This window comes from Amblyomma maculatum, chromosome 9 (genome assembly GCF_055883805.1).
Source record: "Amblyomma maculatum isolate TAMU_Amacu chromosome 9, ASM5588380v1, whole genome shotgun sequence".
NCBI classification, from domain to species: Eukaryota; Metazoa; Arthropoda; class Arachnida; order Ixodida; family Ixodidae; genus Amblyomma; species Amblyomma maculatum.
Window position 1 is genome coordinate 81074981 of NC_139352.1, and position 21492 is coordinate 81096472.

The window sequence follows — 21492 nt, forward strand, 5'->3', positions numbered from 1 at the left end:
ATTGCTATAATAAAAACTACGAGGTTATTACGCCATAGAGTTTTTCAGCAGGCCGTGGTTATCATAAACTCCTATATGTTCACTGTATCACTCCGGATAAATAATGCCGGGTCAAAATACCTCTTTAACATGGCAATTGCGATTGTTAACGGGCAGTTTTCTAGAAACATCTTTACGGTGCCTTTGGACGACAGAATCCAAGGGATATGAGACCCTATGTGAGAAGGGCTCTGAAATAATTCGGACCGAAGTGTCAATGCATGATGTTTCTGCTTCACCCGTTAAGGAGGCCTAGTAGATGTGTCATTCGATCGGCTACCGAGCCCAAGGTCGCTGAATTGACTCTCAGTAGCAGCCGCATTTGGATGTAAGCCTAGTGACAAAGACAAATTCCCCCGCATCCGCTGCGACATAGCTCACTACGTTCGATCATATGCGGTGACAAATCGTAAAGCTTCGAATCTTTGCGACATTAAATTCCAGGTTCTATTCCGCTCACGCATCCGTCGAGTGTAGCGCTGCTTCGGACGTGGTAAAGCACACGCTGTAGTCAATTCCGAAACTTCCCCAGGCTGAATCAGCGCTGCAGCGGAACGTTTAGCAAGGGTTTAGTGTAACCAGATGTGCAGGGCGCGGGAAGCGGATGGCGTTTACACAGATGACGTATTAAGGGAGAGGGAACGGGCAAAGTGAACCAGCAGTCGGCCCGTCGGCATATTATCAGCTCGGTGTCGGTGGTGTCGGTGGGACGTGGCGACTAGCACCTCCGTTGTTTTTGCAACGACCCTTGCGCCAGTGAGTTCGTGCCACACATTTCTCACGACTTTCCGCGCAGAGTGTATGTATACGTCAGTGAACTCTGTATTAGTTCCCGCGCTGGTTGGTACGCCGGCAATATATTTAAAAGACATTTTGTGCCGTTCTCGGTTCAATTTCTAACGCAGAATTTTAAAGTATTGAAGAATAAAATAGGAAAATATTAAAAATGAACAATTTAGTAATATACAGTTGATGTCTACCGCTTGCTGCATTTCTCTGAATAAGCAAGAAATCATGCTTTCAAGATCTCTTGGGTGTGGTCCTGCCATTTTCATCTTTGTGAGCAGCCTTTTCGGGGTAAACAATGTCTGCATCGTAGTACGTCTTGCCTGAAAAAAAAAAAAAGGACAACAACAAAGAACATACAAACTTTGGTCGCACGATTTAGCTGATACAGGCAGTAAAACTTGTGAGACTAGTTGGGTCAATCGTCACCCTGAGATAGATCGACCTGCAATGTTCGCAGCATCATTCTCCCGAGTGTTTTGCAATCGTAGAAGCTCGTGTCCGCTGATCACGTAATTTGTACCTGGGGATGCTTTTATTGTAGAACTTTGCCTTGCGTAAGTGCCGATGCCGGCTACGTGTATAATTACTTTCTGGAGTTAACTGCAACTCGCGACTGCTGTGCCTTTAGTGTCGCCATTTTTGATGCAGCCAAGATTGACAGCTTCTTCCCCTAACTGTATTGTGCGTGCTAGTGCAGCAGCTGCTTGGAACGTTGACAGCGGAGATTTCTCACCCGCTGATCGACATATGAGCGTTGCCGCAGCTACCGTTTGCGACTCCGTAGTTGGGCACTCGACACTAAAGGGAAGGCCGCAGGAATTAGCGCTTCAGTGTATGCTTTATTGCATTTCTTTACTTCTGGTATAATTAGAATAGCTCAATAGCCTTCGAAAATACGCACCTTTGTTCAGAAAAAGCATTAGAAGAGGAACCCAAGTGTTTAATTTTTCTTTGAAAAAAAAAAAAGAAAAGAAAAACAAATAGAAGGGGTTAGGAGGGCCGATGGGGTGTGCTTCTGAGAGCTAATCTCTGACTTCTACTTGTAAGTGTAAACGTTTTCCTACGTGTAAATATCTCCATGTTGGTGCTATTTGCGGGTTATTTTAACACGATACCGTGAAAGGCTCCGTTCCCCAGAAGGACCAACGTTCTCGGGGAAGTGCACGAAAACATGATAGAGGCGCAGTCTCGTTGTAGGAAGGGGGATATAAGCGGTGAGCTGGAGCCATAGGGGCGTGGTGCAACAGTTACAGCAAGAGCACGTAAAAATGTTTGTTTGATTACGTCTGCTTCTTTTTGTAGCTTTGTTCGAAAAAAAAAGAGCGTTCCTACAAGTTTTCGAAAATTCTCGGAAATAATCTGTTTTAGACCAATTTTCCTTATTTGCATGCGAAATTTTATCCGCACATTTCTAATATTTGTGTGTGTGTGTGTGTGTGTGTGTGTGTGTGTGTGTGTGTGTGTGTGTGTGTGTGTGTGTGTGTGTGTGTGTGTGTGTGTGTGTGTGTGTGTGTGTGTGTGTGTGTGTGTGTGTGTGTGTGTGTGTGTGTGTGTGTGTGTGCGTGCGTGCGTGCGTGCGTGCGTGCGTGCGTGGTCATGTATGGTTTGCAGAAGAGTTCATCTATAATTTAAACTTGGCAGTATCCGAAAAATATTTGATCCTAATGCACACAGTTTTCAATATTCGAATTCACTTCGCACCCAGATTTTCGCTATTCGCACAGGCTGTAAAGATAAGCGATAGTCCCTAATAAGGATGACAGAAAGAAAGTTTGGTGGGTGGACGACATTGGGAAGCTTGGGAAGGTTAAGTGGATGCAGCTGGTACAGGATTGCGTTAATTGGAAGCAGAGTTGTACGTAATCTATTAACTTGTAATCGATTACTCGTAATTACAATTTTGTGTAATTTGTAATCGAGTGATTGCTTTTTTTGAAAAAAGTAGCGTTTTGACTAAGTGAAGTATTTCTTCTTTAGTTGATCAGCGGCAATCAATAATTTCTTTGCAAAAAAAGGGCCACAAGGGCTAAGCGTTTGGGACTATGAGACTGAGCCAAATTTTTCGGCCCCGCAATGCTATGCATGACATGTCTGGCATGTTGCTCTCCGCGCTATTTCGTTCTTGGTGTGGCTAACGTCACCTGGGTACTACTTGCAGGAATCGTGCGTAGCTAATTAGTTTATTGCAGTTTATTGCAGTTTGACCAAGTTTGTATATGCCGATAAAGTTCGTGTGAAAATAACGCAATAGTACTCGATTCATCATCATCATAATCAGCCTGACTATACCCACTGCAGGGCGAAGGCCTCTCCCATATTTCTCCACTTAACCCGGTTCTGTGATAGCTGCATCCACTTGACTCCTGCGAAATTCTTAATCTCATCCGCCCACCTAACTTTCTGCCGCCCCCTGCTACGCTTTCCTTCCCTTGGAATCCAGTTTGTTACCCTAAGCGACCATCGGTTATCCTCTCTTCGCACTACATGTCCTGCTCATGTCCATTTCTTCTTCTTAATTTCCACTAGAATGTCGGTAACCTGAGTTATTTCTCTGATCAACTCTGCACGCTTCCTATCTCTTAATGTTACCCCTACCATTTTTCGTCCCATAGCCCTCTGGGTTGTCCTCAACTTAAGTAGAACTCTATTGGTTAGCCTCCACGTTTCAGCCCCATAGGTGAGTACAGGCAAGATGCAACTGTTGTATACTTTCCTCTTGAGCGATACCGGTAAGTTGCTAGTCATAATCTGCGAGTGCTTGCAAAATGCGCTCCATCCCAATCTTATTCTTCTTGTTATTTCCTTTTCATGGTCCGGATCTGCGGTTACTACCTGTCCTAACTTCTAAGTAGACATATTCGCCTACTACTTCCAGTACTTCGCTACCTAATGTAAACTGCTGTTCCTTCCCGAGGCTGTTGAACATTACCTTAGTCTTCTGCATATTGATTTTCAAGCCTACCTTTCTACTTTTCCTGTCTAGGTCATCAATCATTATTTGCAGTTCATTCTCCGAGTTGCTTAGCAAGGCAATGTCATCAGCAAATCGCAGATTACTGAGGTATTCTCCATCTACCCTTATCCCTAACTGCTCCCATTCCAAGTCTCTGAATACTTCCTCTAAGCAAGCTGTGAATAGTACTGGGGAGATTGTGTCTCCTTGCTTAACACCTTTCTTTATGGGAATTTTGTTACTTTCGTTATGCAGAACTATGGTTGCTGTGCAGCCGCTATATATATCTTCCAGCACTTTCACGTACGGCTCGTCTATCCCCTGATTTCGCAATGCCTGTATTAGCGCCAAGGTTTCAACTGAGTCAAATGCTTTTTCGTAATCAATGAATGCTATGTATCTGATTTGCTATGATCGATTACTGATTTTTAATCATTCCGCTACTTTTCTGACGCTGTTATTGACAAATGTAGTCAGTTACATTAAAGATGGGTAATTTTAATTGTAATCTGTATGGGATTAGACGCAGGCCCCTGCAGAGGGTATAGTCGGGCTTATGATAATGATGATGACGCATCTGTGCATTACTTGTCCGCGTGATGATGATGAACCGCAGAAAAATGTAAAAATGTGAGCACTGCATCTTGCTCTAGTTCAGTTGGGAAATGCATCTCGCAGTTTGGCTCAAGAGATTTCAAGACGCTATGCGAGTAGTTAATTGTCTCGTGTACGGCCCATTGTTTTTCCTGAGCTAGGCACGACGACAGACTCATCAACGGCACGACCGAAATCGAAAACACTGGATGACGCTCAGGCTATAAAGAATTAAACAGCAACATGAAGGACGCGTTCGACGGCTCGTGCTCATATTATCTTCTTACTGTTCCGATCCGGTATTTGTTTCACTTTGATTCAATAATTCAACTGCGTGAATTTTAGTGAACGAGGTACACACATGCTTCTGAGCAGCACCTGACATTTTATATAGAACTGCAATTTTACTGCAGAGCTCGAGAACGTAGCTACAAATGAGCCCCCTTAATTTTGAAAAAAGCTGTATGGTGCAATGACCGCATTCAAGGTTTAGCATACAGTGTCATAGACACTTCATACAAATGTCATACAATGACCGCATTTCAGTTTTAGCATACAGTCTCATCGACACATCTTACAAATGTCATATAAATATCACACATTGCCGTATATTTTGTACGATATCTTACGATAATTTATGACATCGCTATGATAAAAACTGTACGAAGTTATTGCGTCATAGAGTTTTTCAGCAGGCCGTGGTTATCATAAACTCCTATATGTTCATTGTATCACCCCGGATAAATAATGCCGGGTCAAAATACATCTTTGACACGGCAACTGCGATTGTTAACGGGCAGTTTTCTAGAAAAACCTTTACGCTGCCTTTGGGCGACAGAATCCAAGGGATATGAGACGCTATGTGAGAAACAGAGGGCTCTGAAATAATTCGGACCGAAGTCTCAGTGCATGAGGTTTCTGCTTCACCCGTTAAGGAGGCCTAGTAGATGTGTCAGTCGATCGGCTACCGAGCCCAAGGTCGCTGAATTGACTCTTAGTAGCAGCCGCATTTGGATGTAAGCCTAGTGACAAAGAAACGTTCCCCCGCATCCGCTGCGACATTTCTCACCACGTTCAATCATGCGGTGACAGGTCGCAAAGCTTTGAATCTTTGCGACGAATAAATTCCAGGTTCTAATCCGCTCACGCATCCGTCGAGTGTAGCGCTGCTTCGGATGTGGTAAAGCACACGCTGTAGTCAATTCCGAAACTTCCCCAGACTGAATCAGCGCTGGAGCGGAACGTTTATCAAGGGTTTAGTGTAACCAGATGTCCAGGGCACGGAAAGCGGATGGCGCTTACGCAGGAGATGACGTATTAAGGGAGAGGGAACGGGCAAAGTGAACGTGCAGTCGGCCCGTCGGCATATTATCAGCTCAGTGTCGGTGGGACGTGGCGTCTAGCATCTCCGGTGTTTTTGCAACGGTCCTTGCGCAGGTGAGTTCGCGCAACACATTTTTCACGAATTTCCGCGCAGAGTGTATGTACGTAAGTGAACTCTGTATTAGTTCCCGCGCTGGTAGGTACGCCGGTAATATATTTAAAATACCTTTCGTGCAATTCTCAGTTTAATTTTTAACGCAGGATTTTAAAGTATTGAAGAATAAAATAGAAAAACATGAAAAATGAACAAGTTAGCAATATACTGTTGATGTCTACCGCTTGCTTCATTTCTCTGAATAAGCAAGAAATCATGCTTTCAAGATCTCTTGGGTGTGGCCCTACCATTTTAATCTGTGTGAGAGGCCTTTTCGAAGTAAACAATGTCTGCATTGTAGCACGTCTTGCCTGAAAAAAAGGACAACAACAAAGAACATACAACCTTTGGTCACGCGATTTAGCTGAGACAGGCAGTAAAACTTATAAGTGAGACTAGCTGGGTTAATCGTCACCCTGAGAGAGAGCGGATAACCTGCAGTGTTCGCGACATCATTTTTCCCTGTGTTTTGCAATTGAAGAAGCTCGTGTCCGCTGGTCACGTAATCTCTATCTGGGGATGTTTTTATTCTAGAACTTTGCCTTGCATAAGTGCCGATGCCGGCTACGTGTATAATTTGGATTTAACTGCAGCTCGCGACTACTGTGTCTTCAGTGTCGCCATTTGATGCGCATCAAATATTGGCACCGCCTCACCCCAGCCGTATTGTGCGTGCTAGTGCAGCAGGTTAGCGCTTCAATATAGGCTTTATTGCATTCCATTACTTAGGGTATAATTAGAGGACGCTCCTCAAATAGCTCGATAGCCTTCGAAAATACACACCTTCATTCAGAAAAAGCATTATAAGAGGAACCCGTGTGCTCTATTTAAAAATAAAGAAAAGAAAAATAAATGGAAGGGGTTAGGAGGGTCGATAGGGTGTGCTTCTGAAAGCTAATCTCTGACTTCTACCTGTAAATATAAGAGTTTTCCTACATGTAAATGCCTTCATGTTGGTGTTATTTGCAGGTTATTCTAACACGATGTCGTTAAAGGTTCCGTTCGCCCGAAGAACCAACGCTCTCGGGGAAGCGCCCGAAAACACGATTGAGGCGCAGTCTCGTATGAACGGAGCACATATGCGGGGAACCGGAGCCACAGGTGCATGGTGAAACAGTCACAGCGAGAGCGCATAAATACCTCAGAAGCTATCTCTGAATCTCTCTTTACACACTGCTAACCGTCCTGCAAATATTTTAACATGCTTTTCTGGATGCTTCGGTCGTCATCAGTAACGTAATGTATAGCAGTCGAAACCTCCCACCGCTTGAAATGTTGCTTGGCACTGCTTTCAGTGCGTTTGGTTTTTCCTTTCTTCGCTCTTTTTGGTCCCTCGCTAGCGGCCACATTTTGTAATGAAGAATTACTCAACATGTACCGACGAACACGGTCCAGTAGACGTAGCAGAGGCACTGTTTCTTTCTTTTTTTTTTTTTTTAAATGTTTATTAGGGGAAAAACTTCACTCAGTCGCGCAGTATTCGTGTTTTGCAGAATGCGTTTAGTCCGGGTGACCCGCCAACGTTCATGACAACGGTGATTGCAATTTTAATTTATGATCTCCCTGCATCTGGGGAATTATGATAGATGAATCATTGATTGAAGGGCTCTAGCCGCGAATTTCCGCTGTTACATGACCTTAATTGCCTTTGAACATCTGCGCAATTAAAGTCTAATTCGCCACTTACGTTACGCATTTAGACAGTGATAAGATGAAACTTGATGAAGATATCGACTGTTACTTCCATTCTGAATTTTTGTTACTTTATTTCGATAGTTTTAACTGCGGACACTTTTCGCGACTGCTGTTATCGTGCGGTCTTAAACCAATATGGTGATAAAGCAATTTTCCTCCTTATTTTAGCGCTTTTGAGCGTCACGCAGTTCGTGACGTTTCGCTTCAAAAAATTATACCACGCGGGAAACTGCTTTGAGAGGGCCGCTATAGTCCTTGGAAAGGGATGAGGAAAGGGGGAGGGGTGATTCCATTTGACTTCTCGAAACATTGCCTCAGAAAAAAGGAAAAGAAGCAGTTCTTCTTCGTTCTGAACGCGTCACTACCACGACAGGGCAGACTGCTGTATCGCGATCGACGTCGGAGCTGTTGCACCCTTGCTTGCTACGTTGCCCAAGAACGCGCGTCCGGTGCCTGTAGCACTCTTATCTCCTCGACGGCATTTGCATGTGCGCGACGAGATAAGCTCTTTATCAGTCGGGACGTACCACTACGAAGAGAAATGGCGCAGTTGCTTGAATCTAAAGCTTGAATGTGATGAGAAAAGTTTGGCTTTAGTCGGACGTTTTTTACAGCGAAAAGCAAGAACTATTTGCATAACACTCTGAATTCTGGCCTAAAGGCAAGTCTTATGTGTCCTTAAACGTATTTTTAATTCGAATGTCTCCTTATGATTATGTCCAGTTTTCCTAAAAGTTCAGCAACTATGGCGTGGTTTGTTGGTAACAGGTAAAGATCTCACAGCTTAACTCGACGGGGAATACCTTCACGAGTATAGAAAACTGAGCGAGTTGGATTGGATTCATCTTAAAGCAGCGCGAAACACAGGACAAAAGAACAGGAGACGACACAAGCGCTTTCTAACAACTGAATTTTTATTCATATAAGGGTGTATTTATATAGGAACCAAACACAGGTAAAATCAAGACGAGACACGTGAAACCACCGCGATGCCCTTTAAAAACAGTGCACGTGCGCAAAATGAGGATTGAACACACACGTCAACACAACTAACAAAACTATCAACCTCCCACATGACAAACACCCGCTAACACCTCGTCGCCAAATATTCACAGAGAGCGTGAATCTCTTTTTCTTCAAGATTAACGGAAGGTGTAGCTATGCACGCGTCAAACTCTTTACTTATCAGAAATGCATCGACCAGCTCTCTGCATATTCGATCAGGGTGACTGAACAAGAAATTGGTGCTGTCCAAATGGGGGTAACAATCTTTACACTCCCGGCAATGAGCGGCAAGGTTGGATGACACAGCTCCTTTTACTGATCTGCGGTGTTCAAACGAAGTCTTCAGACTCGACACTTCGTAGGAAATGCTCTGCTGAGATGCACATTTGCGCTTTGAATTCAGCTTATGTTTTTTTTTTTTTTTTTCACCTAAAAAAGAGAAAAAAATGTTGATTACTCTTGTCCGGAGCCTTCTTCTCTGCCTAACTCCGTGTCGTGATACTAATGACTGGCCGAAATGAGCAGCATATTGCCTTTTCTTTTTTTCCTAGGTGCACGCCTGCAGAGAAGCCAGCCATGTCGTCGACATCACAGAAGCATCGCAACTTTATTTCGGAGCCCATGGGAGAAAAGGATGTGACAGACCTCGCCGGCATTGGCGACGTCCTCGGAAAGCGCCTTAAAGACAAAGGTTTCGATAAAGTAAGAACGCAGTTAGGTTTATAGGCTAGAAACCTACAGCCTTTGTCAAAAGTTTAGAGCCCATAGGGTCTGCTACAGAGCGAGCCATGTAGTGGCGCTGATTTGGCCTTAGTGGAGGTCGACCAATTACCGTTGTAGAGGGTAGGGATACGGAACACTGGAAATCTATTACAAGGCACACGAAGTGGCTCAGAAGCAAATACCCTGAACTCCACACTTTTGACAAAGACTGTACGTCGTCGCCAGCTTTGCTAATACGAACTGTTATAATACATTTGGCGCAGAGGCACAGGCAGGGCAGAGAAGCACACACTACAAGCGCTAAACATTTTATATACTGAGTAACCAACTAACCCAGCATGGTACACCATTGCAGTTATGAATTAATTGTAACTGAAATGGGCAAATATATTTCAGCGCCTTGTTCGTTATATTAATTATCGTAATCATCTCCATCAGCCCAACGTCCACTCGAGAACAAAGCGCCTCTCTTATCGGTCTAGTGAGCCTGCTTTGCAACTGAACCAATAGTAATAATTGTGACTGATTATTAAGACTACAATTCTTATCAAAAATATTGAAGTTAACATTGATCATAATATTTGTAGTAACACTGAGGTGCCATAGCAGGTGCTTTCGCTTCTTTACATGCACTGAAGTCAGTGTTCCCAGTAAAGATTCCGATGTAGCATAGCCTCAGGTATTGGGGGCCAAACACATTATGAGGAAAATTACATTTCATAGTGCGAAATTTGAGCTCAGATATTTAGCTTTTCTTTTTTCACTAAGCGAAAGAGAGCACGATGGGAAAGCGCTGGCAGTGGCGCAGCCAGAGAAAGAGAGACTGGGGTCGTTTGTTGAGAGACTGGGGCCGGCCTCGGTGATGGCCCGCACTCCGCTTGGTGGGCCGTCTCGGGTGTCCCATGAGAGAGAGGCACATAGCTCGTGGCTCTTTTTATTTTATCTTTTTTGAGAAATTCCCTTTGGCTAGTGTCTCTCTCCTGACTCTCGCTTTGTTACACCGGCAACGACGAGGCTCGACCGCCGAACGGACGCATAGCTACCGCTCTAAAATTGGTGTCGACACACATTTTAGCTGCGATGTCGGCCGGTGATGACGACATCCGAATTTCCTTTTCGCTACCTTTCATAGCGCACTATTTTCGGTGAGGGTGGTGCATTTTGATTTAGAGCGCCCTACGTACGATATCAGTACAGGTCTACTTTATGTTTTGTTTTTTAGTACACCTTAAAAGAATTGTGTTGTATACCGGGTGTCCGAGCTAACTTAGCCAGGGGTTAAAAAATAAACATTGAGATAGGCCAGAGAAACCACTCGCATACAGCGGCCAGCCGTCTGGCGCACCACAGGCAATTTTATATTGTAATTAACCAACTACTAATTAAGATAATTTTTCTCATTACTAAGTATTGTTTTAAACAATAAATGTGATTTGCAAAGTTGGAAAGCACCTTCTGAAATCCCAATTTCATTAACTTCCGATTTCCGTGTATCTTTTTTTCCAAGCTCTAAGAAAGCCCGCGAAATACAAAAAAATATCACGTGACTGGCGCATTCGCGCGCCACGATTGTGGTGCTCTCGATCGTGGTTTGCGTGAACGAAGTCAGCTGTGGCCGTGACTCGACAGCCCAGATGTAGCGGTAGGCTGATATGTTGGCGATGGTTGCAGCGAGCACGGTGACTTCGCTGCTCCATAGTTCGCTGCAACGTGAACTGTCACGTGCGCCGACTGCCTGAAGCGGTCGAAGAAACCATCGCAGGCATAATGGCGTGCCGCTGCTACGGCCCCCTGTCACAGCTGATTGGTTCACTCAAACCAAGGTCGTGAGCACCACAATCGTGGCGCGCGAATGCAGTCACGTGATTTTTTTTTTCTCGGACTTTCTTTAGAGCTTGGAAAAAAGATGCACACGAGGCTTTCTTTATCGCAAATAAATGGAAGGAGGGTTTCATTGGGTGCTCTCCGAATTTTCAAATCACATTTTTGCCTGAATGCAATAGTTAGCAAATTAGAAAAATATCTTAATTACTAATTAGTTAATTGCAAAATTAAAAAAGAAATGCCTGTGGTGCGCCGATGGCTGCCAGCTGTATACAAGTGGTTTCGCTGGCCTATCTCTAATGTTTTATTTTTACCCCTTGGCTAAGGGTTAGCTTGGACACCTTGTATGTTACCTCTATAATTACTAACACGGACGTTTTCGCAGAGAACACAGTCTCTATATAAGCCCAAAAATAGTAATATTAAGCACCTTCGTCGCCTGACATTTTAGCGAAGAAACGTCAGGACAACAATTTTTACGGGGAACTATGAAACTATGGGCTACATAGCCACTCTTTCCCTATAGTGATCACGGAGTTCTTTTTTATCTTAACAATGAGTTTGAACAGAGTGGCGGAAATACAAAAAAAAAAAAAAAAAATCCGTCTTTTCGCAGTGTTCTCAGCAATAAATGCGTCTTTACTATCGGACAACGTATACATCTTCAGGAAGATAAAGCTGAAAATATTTTTACAGGCGACAATACGTTTCTACGCAAGGCGAACTGGCAGTTTACTTTGCACAGTGCCAAGCGACAGGAAACAAAAAGAGCAGGCTCTATCCTAGGCACGAGCAGCCAACAACATGCAACATGCAGTTCTGAACATTTAATTCGGTACATCGCAGATAAATAGAGAATAGTTGTGGGAACTTGTTGTTTGGCGGGTTGGTTAGAGGGCAGTACTAGTTGGATGAGGCGCTCCGTCCCGTCGTGTTCAGTGTGTTTGTTCTGTGTATTTCGCGTCTTTAAATATTAAGAATAACTGTGAAAACGCGGGAAGAGCACACTCAAGAACGCCGACACCACACCACTGCCTCTGAGACGCAGTCGACTGCCGCTTTTCGTTTGCCAATTTAGACCATTCCATTTCGAAATGTATTTCTACCTAAACACGTTTTATTCAGTATGTAATTTTTCTCTGCAGTGCTTGTTGCCTTTTAGGTTGCGTTTTGAGAGCTTTGAAAGCAACTGCTTTTAAAAAGACATTTTGGTATAGTGTTCTAGGATACTGTACTGCGCTTTGTTATAGTTTACTGCATTCTTGACAAGCGGCAAGACCAAACCGGAATTTGGTGCACTGTGTTGTTACCGGAAGGGCAATACAACCACATGGCGCTGCTTCCCGTCATTTTTTTTAATCTTTGTCTTCATGGACAATATAAACCGCATCCATCATTGTTGGCTGCACTGAGAACAAAAATTGGATTGAGTTAATGTTCTGAGCGTCAGCTCAGAAACAGGAAAGAGTTCGCGACGAAATATGGCCGACTTTTTCTGGTTACCCACTTAATGACGTCGGCACTGTCGCTTGTTGTTTCAGGCCTACGTTGTTCTCGGCCAGTTCCTGGTCATGAAGAAGAACAAAGACGTGTTCACCTCCTGGTTGAAGGGCATCACCGGTGCCAACAGCAAACAGGCTGAAGAATGCTACCTCTGCTTGAGAGAGTGGTGCCACGAATTCTTGTAGTCTTCGGACATTGCTCTCCCATCTTCACCATGATTACCTGAATGGAAGAGAGGCTCATCGAGTGAGGTTCATCCACCTGCGAGAATGATCGGGAAGTGCATACAGACTGCCGGGAAATACCTGGCCAGTGATCGATCGAAAGCATGCCCTGTGGCCTGTGCCGCGCACTCGTAGCTTTTTATATAGAGTGTTTTCAAGTTTTAGATTAAGTTAATTGCCAGTTACGGCTCTGTATTAGGTACATATGGAAATCAACTAAGATCTTCTGTGAGGTACGCCAAAAAGAAAGTAAATAATCCCATATATGAGCAGCACGGGTTCAGACAAACGCAGGCCTATCCATAAACGGAATTGATACCACCCGGCATCCCAGGGTGGCGTGAACGCTCAAGGCGCCCTTTTCCCCATCGGGTAACCGGGTACCATCTCTCACTGCCCTTGTCGCATTGCAGACGCGATGCACATCTTCACGTTAATGTTCATTGATTTGCTTTCTATTTCGAAGCACCCCATAAGGAGGCCTCCCCCAATCTCGTGTTTCCTTCAGTCGCTTCCCATCTTTCACGCGGCGTGATTGCCTGCTTCGCCGTGTCTGAAATGAAATAATTCCACTGGCCACTTTTGCCGAATGGAAGAGAACACTTCGGGACCTCTCTCTGTGAAATATTGCTTCATTTTCTGTGTGACCATCAGTGATAATGAGCTCAAACTTCAACAACACGTCGCCAATACCGTGAATAAATTAAAGTTTACTTTCTCTCTCATTCCAAAACGTAGATGCAGGCAGAAACGACGTTTTAACACATGACTGGCCGGGTATATTAACTGGTGTCAATTCAGCACCTCTATGGTTTGCACATGCTAACGCCGTATCTTCCTGCACGCTTGAACTAGAGGCGCCGGAGGCTCCGCAGACAGGCTGCAGCGCCAAAAGAGATCGACACTGTTAATCACCCGGACCAGTGACACTGGAAGTATAATTTCAGGGGGTGCGGGAATGGCGGCATTTTTGTTTTTATTAATTGTTTATGTAGATGAAAAGTATTCACTCAATCTAAGTCCTTTCTCGCATTTTTGCACTGTTAAAACCATCAGTGGAAACAAGTTTTGAGTCATTAAGAAAAAGACACTCAATTCATATGTGAATGTTGCAGTCAATATTGAATTAGTTAATTTAGATAAGATTACTTTATGACAAAACTTGTCAAATGGTTTTGAAAATTTAAGAAAAGGTCAAAGTTTAAGCATGGTTAAACCTATGACCATGCGAAATGGGCACGATAAGCCTCCAGCCTCGTGGCCCGTTCTTGTGGTGTTTCAGCAGCTCGTGCAATCCTCTATCTGTCACGTGTTCTCTTCAATTATTCTTGTCGCTTGGACACATCTTCAGGATCTAGACCACGCTTGGTGGTTCTGCTTGGTGGTTTAACATTGAGAGACAGGTATAGAATTTGGTAAATTGTTAAACGTCTTTATTTCACGGTATATTGCAGGTACATACGTTGTTGCGACACTGTTTTGATATAAAAGAGGGGAAATCTGGCCCCACAAAGATCCTTTGATGATGCGCGGCAGGCAGTAGGAGAGGGTGACTTGGCACAGGGTGATGCCTGCTGTGTATGCCATCGTCTCACTCTCCTTTTCGGTGACTCGACATCGACTGGCGTCGCAGTTGCTTTGGCAACAGCTGTCATCATGGTTGCTATGGTAACCAGGCATAGAGGCCTCATACAAACTTCAGGAGAGGGCTGTATGGACAAGTGCTTGCGCACTGATATAAGTGAGCGAGTGTTGAGTGAGCAAGAGAGAGAGAGTAAATTAATGAGAAGAACGGTGGAGGGGTCGGCCGGCGGTAAAGAGACCCTGGCCTGCTATTACACACTGGGGAAGGGGGGAAGAGGAAGTTAAAGGAGAGTTAGGGTGTGAATGAAGAGTGATGATGTCATAGTACAGTAAGGTTTCACTTGTGATCCGAGTTATTGAGGAGCCCAAACACACATTTAACGAATTCGTGACACGCAACATGCCGCACATGTCTTGGACACACACCACTTGTCACTGAACAAACACTGCCACAATTGCAAAGAGCTCTGCACTCTCACATGCCAGCACAAACGCAGGAACACGCACCAGAAAACCTCAAAGTACCACATAGATGTGTGGTACTCGCGCACTTCAGGAGACACTCGTAGAAACCAAAATGCCGCATTTATCTTGGACACGCACCACGTGTCACTGACTACACATGCCGACACAAATGCGGAAGCACGCACGCGAGGCACCTCAGCAGAAAAAGCTCAAAGTGCACTAACACCTGTTTCAGCACAAGCGCGTATGCATGTGTGATACTCACTCACTTCGCAGTACACACAAATGTCACAGGCGGAAATCTAGGCCCGTTTCACTTTAAAAATCCAACAGGTCATTCATCATGCACCAATTATCCGCTTGTTTCGCCCTGGCATCTAGAGGTTTTTTTCTCAGAGAGAGCGCGGCTGTCCGACTGCTTGAGAGTATTTTCCAAGGACCTCCTCGCGTCACTATAGTTAGGGCACCCACAAATAATATAAAAAAAATTTTCTCTGGAATGTTGCAGTTCACGCAATTCGGGTTTTCTTCAACTCCGATCTTGTGGAGGTAGCCTTTGGTGTACGCGATTCCAAGCGGTAACCGACGGAGCAGAGTTCCTTGACGTCGCATAACTTTAGCAGGTACGTGAAGTCACAAGCCTGTATCTAGCCCTGAGATGCGGTCCTGCTGATGGCTTGCATCGTCCCAGTGTAGACGCATATAGCAGACTGCATCGAATGAGCCAGTAAGGCTTCGGCGTCACTCCTTGAGAATGAGAGGTGTATGGAAGACTGGTCTTCATGAGCCAGCTTGGCTTCCGCATCAGCACTTTCATTGCCTGCGATGCCGCAATGGCTGGGGATCCATTGAAACTTGACGACGTGGCCACGTTGGAAGGCCTCAGCAAGCAGAACAACAATTCGCCCGGCTAGCTGCTCATATATTTACTTGGTTTTATCTACGTTCTTATAGTCTGTAGTGCAGGTCTCGGGTCGCAGAATATTGTCCAGTGATTTGCGTTCTGCTGACCAATGTATCGAATAACCTCACTTATGTCTGTCAATTCAGTCGCTGTGGATGATGTTTTATGCATACTACACTACACTACAAACTACAAACACTACAAACGCCGATGCTGAAGACATTGTCGTTACTGAGCTGTCAACAAAAACATGCACTGAGTCACTACGCATAGATGAGATATATGACAGTGCCAACTGTTTGAGTCCAACTGTTGCATATTTTTGCTATGTCTGGAATATGATAACGCACGTTAGGTTTTGGAATTCTCCATAATGACACTGCCGAAGTTTGGTGGGGCATGTAGTTTGTAGGTATTACATTCCATTGCGTTCATGATAGCTTTCGAATAAGACGCATCTGGACGCACGCTGGCCAGGAAGTGGTGATTATGTACCAGGCGCTCGTGGTTGGATATCTAAGATACAGTGCGCCGGTTCTTTCGGGGATACGAATTGAATGCCCCGCGAATCCTGGGAAGCGCTCAGGAGCGTGCATTAAGGGTGTGCTTGGGTGTACCCTGCAGGACTTCGACGTGGGGCACATTTTATGATGCCCGCGCCTGCCCCGCCAGTATTTATGTCCAATATGAGCCATTACGGGTGCATTTGCGACACATAACTATGAATGAGCTAGAGTTCGATGCGATGCTTGTGCCAAGAATATTAGCTGAGAGTTTTAGGCGAATCACCATTATCATTATTATCAGCCTGACTATACCCACTGCAGGGCGAAGGTTTCTCCAATATTCCTCCAATTAACCAGGTCCTGTGCTAGTTGCATTCACTTGACCCCTTCGAACTTAACCTCATTCGCCCACTTAACTTTCTGCCGCTGCTTTCCTTCCTTTGGAATCCAGTTTGTTACCTTCAGCGACAATCGGTTATCCTCTCTTCGCACTACATGTCCTGCCCATCCCCATTTCTTCTTCTTAATTTTCATTAGAATGTCGGTAACCTGAGTTATTTCTCTGACCCACTCTGCACGCTTTCTATCTCTTAATGTTACCCCTACAATTTTTCGTTCCATAGCCCTCTGGGTTGTCCTCAACTTAAGTATAACTCTCTTGGTTATAGCCTCTAGGTTTCAGCCCCATAGGTGAGTACAGGTAAGATGCAGCTGTTGTATACTTTCCTCTTGAGCGATACCGGTAAGCTGCTAGTCATAATCTGCGAGTGCTTGAAAAATGCGCTCCATCCTAATCTTATTCATCTTGTAATTTTCTTTGCATGGTCCGGATCTGCGGTTACTACCTGTCCTAAGTAGATATATTCGCCTACTAATTCCAGTGCTTCGCTACCAATCGTAAACTGTAGTTCCTTCCCGAGGCTGTTGAACATTACCTTAGTTTTCTGCATATTGATTTTCAAGCCTACCTTTGTACCTTTCTACTTACTCAATCTTACTCAGATGAGTACGATTTCTCAACGTCGTGTTTGCTGATGAGAGGACTGAGTTGAAATCAAGGAATGCAACAATGTTTGCGAACGCATGCTCAAAAGAGTTTTGCAACATGCAGGGGTGATGGGGTAGGGGATGCCAGTTAACTGGATACATGCATTGCTGCTGGACTTGAATTTAAAATCTCTCGTGAGAATCGAGAGACTGCTGGAGAAGTCTGAATAGCATCTAGACGCAGAGACTGAAGTGTTTTTGGTTTGGTTTGGTTTGTGGGGTTTAACGTCCCGAAGCGACTGAGGCTATGAGAGACGCCGTAGTGGAGGACTCCGGAAATTTCGACCACCTGGGGTTTTTTAACGTGCACTGACATCGTACAGCACACGGGCGCCTTGCTTTTCGCCTCCATCGAAAAACAGCCGCCGAGGTCGGGATTCGATCCCGCGTCCTTGGGAACAGTGGTCGAGCGCCGTAACCACTGCGCCACCCCGGCGGGGGCTGAAGTGTTTTTCAATATGTTATTGATATTATCACAACCTAGGGTACAGTTTAAAGTTCTGCTCATCAATAAGCTTCAGAACATCAAATCAATATTGCTAGTGGTTTTAGTAACGTTGCATCAAATGTACTGGTATACAGGGTATGGTTGCTTACTCGTGGTTATGGGTCAGTGACGTGTGAGCAGATAAAATGGTCAAAATATTCTCTGCAAAAGTACAGCTAAGAACTGTGTTACAAACATATATCATGGAATGAGGTCGCCATATGAGTGGTGAAGTGATACTGGTAGCACTCGAAGGAGTAATAACGCGGTTGAATATCTCCACGTTTGTGGTTAACATTGAGGTTGATACATGCGCGTGTAAATATTTTTCTCTCTTTTAGAGTCTGATCGTTTTTCTTGCACGCTGCCCAGTTTAAAGCCCACCTTTCTAGGCGAAAGATTGGTCTTGATTTTCATTTCCATGATTTCCAGTTCCGTTGTGTTCCTTTATGTTTGTACTGCTGATATGTACAAGTGACTTGACCCACTCCTGTATGAGCCTGAAGAAGGCTTACAGTATTGATAAATATATAAAAAATAAATAAGAACGCTTCTTTCTGCTTGATAGACGCCTGACATGACTGCCGTACCAGAGTTAAGTTGGTTTGGTTTGGTTTGGTTTGGTTTGTGGGGTTTAACGTCCCAAAGCAACTCAGGCTATGAGAGATGCCGTAGTGGAGGACTCCGGAAATTTCGACCACATGGGGTTCTGGAATGTACCGTTCAGTGAGTTTATCAACTTCTTATGTAAACCTGTTCCAGTTGATATGAACACGGCCGTTATCAAACCCACCACGAACTGTCAATAAAAGAAGAAAATTTGTCTTTAGTCACCTTGGAATTAGCTTGGTTGGAGCAAAATATCAGTTTTTTTTTTGTTTGCTTTCGTAGGACTTATAGAATAATTTGATAGTAGAGGAGCAAGTGGTTGCTACGCCCGAGCTGAGGTAATGTAGATGAAATTAGATCGGGTCGGCCGATCTTTAATAAGTCTATTGTGTTTGAACGTTACGTACTGTTTTGGTTGCTTGTGTGGACATTTTCTGTAATGAGAATATAATACACTGAACATATATCAAAACACTCGCTAGCTTGAGAGGAAAATTGAAATATTAAAGATGAGTGGAAGGTACACTTTACGTTGGCGAACTTGAAGTCGCTTTGTAAAAATGGCGACGAGGCAGTAAAGCGCGCGGTGGCAATATTAATTACGTCATGAAATTGGTTAAAATTTCGATGAAAAAAATGGCATTCGGCAGCGTACTAAAATTACGGCTCAAGGTATAGCTGGTATAAGGTATATGACAATAAGGTCCATCATAATGACCATCATGATGAATTCGGCACTGTAATCTCGCTCGTGAATGTCGGTGATGATAACATGAGTATACTCCACAAAGACGAGCATCTAATTTCCGCAATTGGACACCAACAGTTCAGAACAAGATGAATTCGTAAGGGCGCGGCAGCACAGATTCGAATCACACAAGTTCCTCCGAGCATTCTTCTGCTATATATTTGTCCCCATTTTTTGCGCTGATCTTTTTTTATGTGCTAATTATGAACCAACTGACTCAAACAGCTATTTTGATCGAACGTATTTCTTCTACATTGGGCACTTTTCGATGCTCACCAAAGCGAAATTCCGCGATTAGGCTCGTCAACCTTTTCAAGTCGTTTTGTGGTCCTTTCCGAAGACCGTTTTTATGGGCGAAGTGTGAACCAACTGGCCCAAACGGCTATTTTGATCGAACGTATTTTTTTACATTGGACACTTTTCGATGCTCACCCAAGCAAAGTTCCGATATTACGCTCGTCAACATTTTAAGAGTCGTTTTGTGGTTTTTTGTCCCCGTTTTCCGCGCTGATCATTTTATGTGCTAAGTATGAACCAATTGGCCCAAGCGGCAATTTTGATCGAACGTATTTCTTCTACATTTGGCGCTTTTCTATGCTCATCCAAGCAAAATTCCGCCATTACTTTGGTCAACCTTTTCAGAGTCGTTTTGTGGTCTTTTGTCCCCGTTTTTCGCGCTGATATTTTTTATGTGCTAAGTATGAACCAACTGGCCCAAACAGCTATCGAACGTATTTCTTCTACATTGGGCACTTTTCTATGCTCACCCAAGCAAAAATCCGCCATCACGCAGGTCAACCTTTTCAGAGTCGTTTTGTTTTCCTTTATGCCCGTTTTTCGCGCTGATCTTTTTTATGTGCTAAGTATGAACCAACTGGCCCAAACAGCTATTTTGTCGCAACATGGTGACGAGTCCCCACGGCTCTCGATATAGCAGCATGGCGCTCAATCTCTACCACGCGCTCCATAGCGTTTCTTACACTAACTAGAGGGAAAGCTGAGGGCGCTGCACTTCAGCCACCATGGGCGCACTAAGAATCATGGGCCGGTGTGCTACTTGTTGCGGGACAGTCGGTTTTTCTCGGGTACTGCGATGTTTCTTTTTTCGTCATCATCATCATCATCTGAAGGTGCGTACATAGACCGCGAAAGCCATAGTTGCGAAGGCGCAAAAGCAGACGTCGCCAATAAATGGTTTTGTTTTTCCCGAAATGCCACGAAAAACTTCCTTAAGTGATTGCAGAACGATAAATATTTTCATAACATTTTTTTTATTTCAAAGTGTGCCTATTAAGTGCGAAATATTGGTATTTGTGCTGCGCAAAGCTAAGCCAATAGGAGAAAGAGCCATCGCTTATATTGGATAAATCTCACACTGGCATTCTGTTTCTCTCTCTTTTTGTAATTTATAGTCACAATATTCAATGTTAGGACATTATTTACGGTAGAACAACGTTTATCTTTGCATTAGTTTTGGCCAAAAGTTGTAGTTCTGTACTCGGTAGCTCTCCGGCCCATGATGGTGATGGTGATGGTGATGATGGCTGTCCCCTTTCTAACGGGTCGCCTCCGCCTGTCGGCGTGGCGGAGCCAAAAAAACTAAAACAAAAAAACAACATAATAATGCAAAAAATAAAACACACACACACACACACACACACACACACACACACACACACACACACACACACACACACACACACACACACACACACACACACACACACACACACACACACACACACACACACACACACACACACACACACACACACACACACACACACACACAATATCTGTTCCACGTGACCACTTAGTTCACTCTGGCACGTTCACAGCCGGAATGCTCTTCTGTTGCACCGCCCCATTCCGCCACCAGTATTCCAGGCGTCGTTTAGTGGTCTCCACTACACTTCGCTCCGTCTGGCCGAAACCCAGGGCAGCAGGGAGAGCTGAGGCCTCCGAGATCGGTGTTATACCGGGGCACTCTAGGACCACATGCCCTATCGTTTCCTCCGCCCCTCCACAGGTGCCGCAAGCGGTGCCCAGACCGCTTACGAATTTTGCGCGCCATACGCGCGTGCGGAGCACTCCGCAGCGCGCCTCCGCCAGCAAGCCGCTACCGCACGAATTGTCAAAACAGTGCTCACGGCCGATAGCTGTCTTCGCCGCCCAGTAGAGAGCCAAGGTGGGCTTCGCCATCATTCCACTCATCCACTCTCGCGTCTCAGTCTTTAGCACCTGCTCCCGGATTTTCGCGTTCGTTGCGTTGCTGGGCTTAGCAGGCGCCGACGCCATGGAGGAGGGTGCCACCTT

General features: G+C 44.6%; 1 protein-coding gene across 4 annotated transcripts; it reads left to right on the forward strand.

Moving 5' to 3' along the window:
• The first annotated feature begins 670 nt into the window (after window positions 1-670).
• On the forward strand, window positions 671-18384 carry LOC146179568 (barrier-to-autointegration factor-like). Of its 4 annotated transcripts, XM_084579225.1 has the most exons (4): window positions 5702-5812; window positions 6822-6953; window positions 9104-9254; window positions 12641-18384. In XM_084579225.1, the coding sequence occupies exons 3-4, from the start codon at window positions 9129-9131 to the stop codon at window positions 12785-12787; spliced, it is 273 nt and encodes a 90-aa protein (XP_084435351.1). In that variant the 5' UTR covers window positions 5702-5812; window positions 6822-6953; window positions 9104-9128; the 3' UTR covers window positions 12788-18384. The 4 variants fall into 4 exon arrangements, with proteins under 4 accessions (XP_084435350.1, XP_084435349.1, XP_084435351.1 ...); XM_084579224.1 differs by lacking the exons at window positions 5702-5812; window positions 6822-6953 and adding an exon at window positions 671-795; XM_084579223.1 differs by lacking the exon at window positions 6822-6953 and having other exon boundaries at window positions 5661-5812.
• The last annotated feature ends 3108 nt before the right edge of the window (window positions 18385-21492 follow it).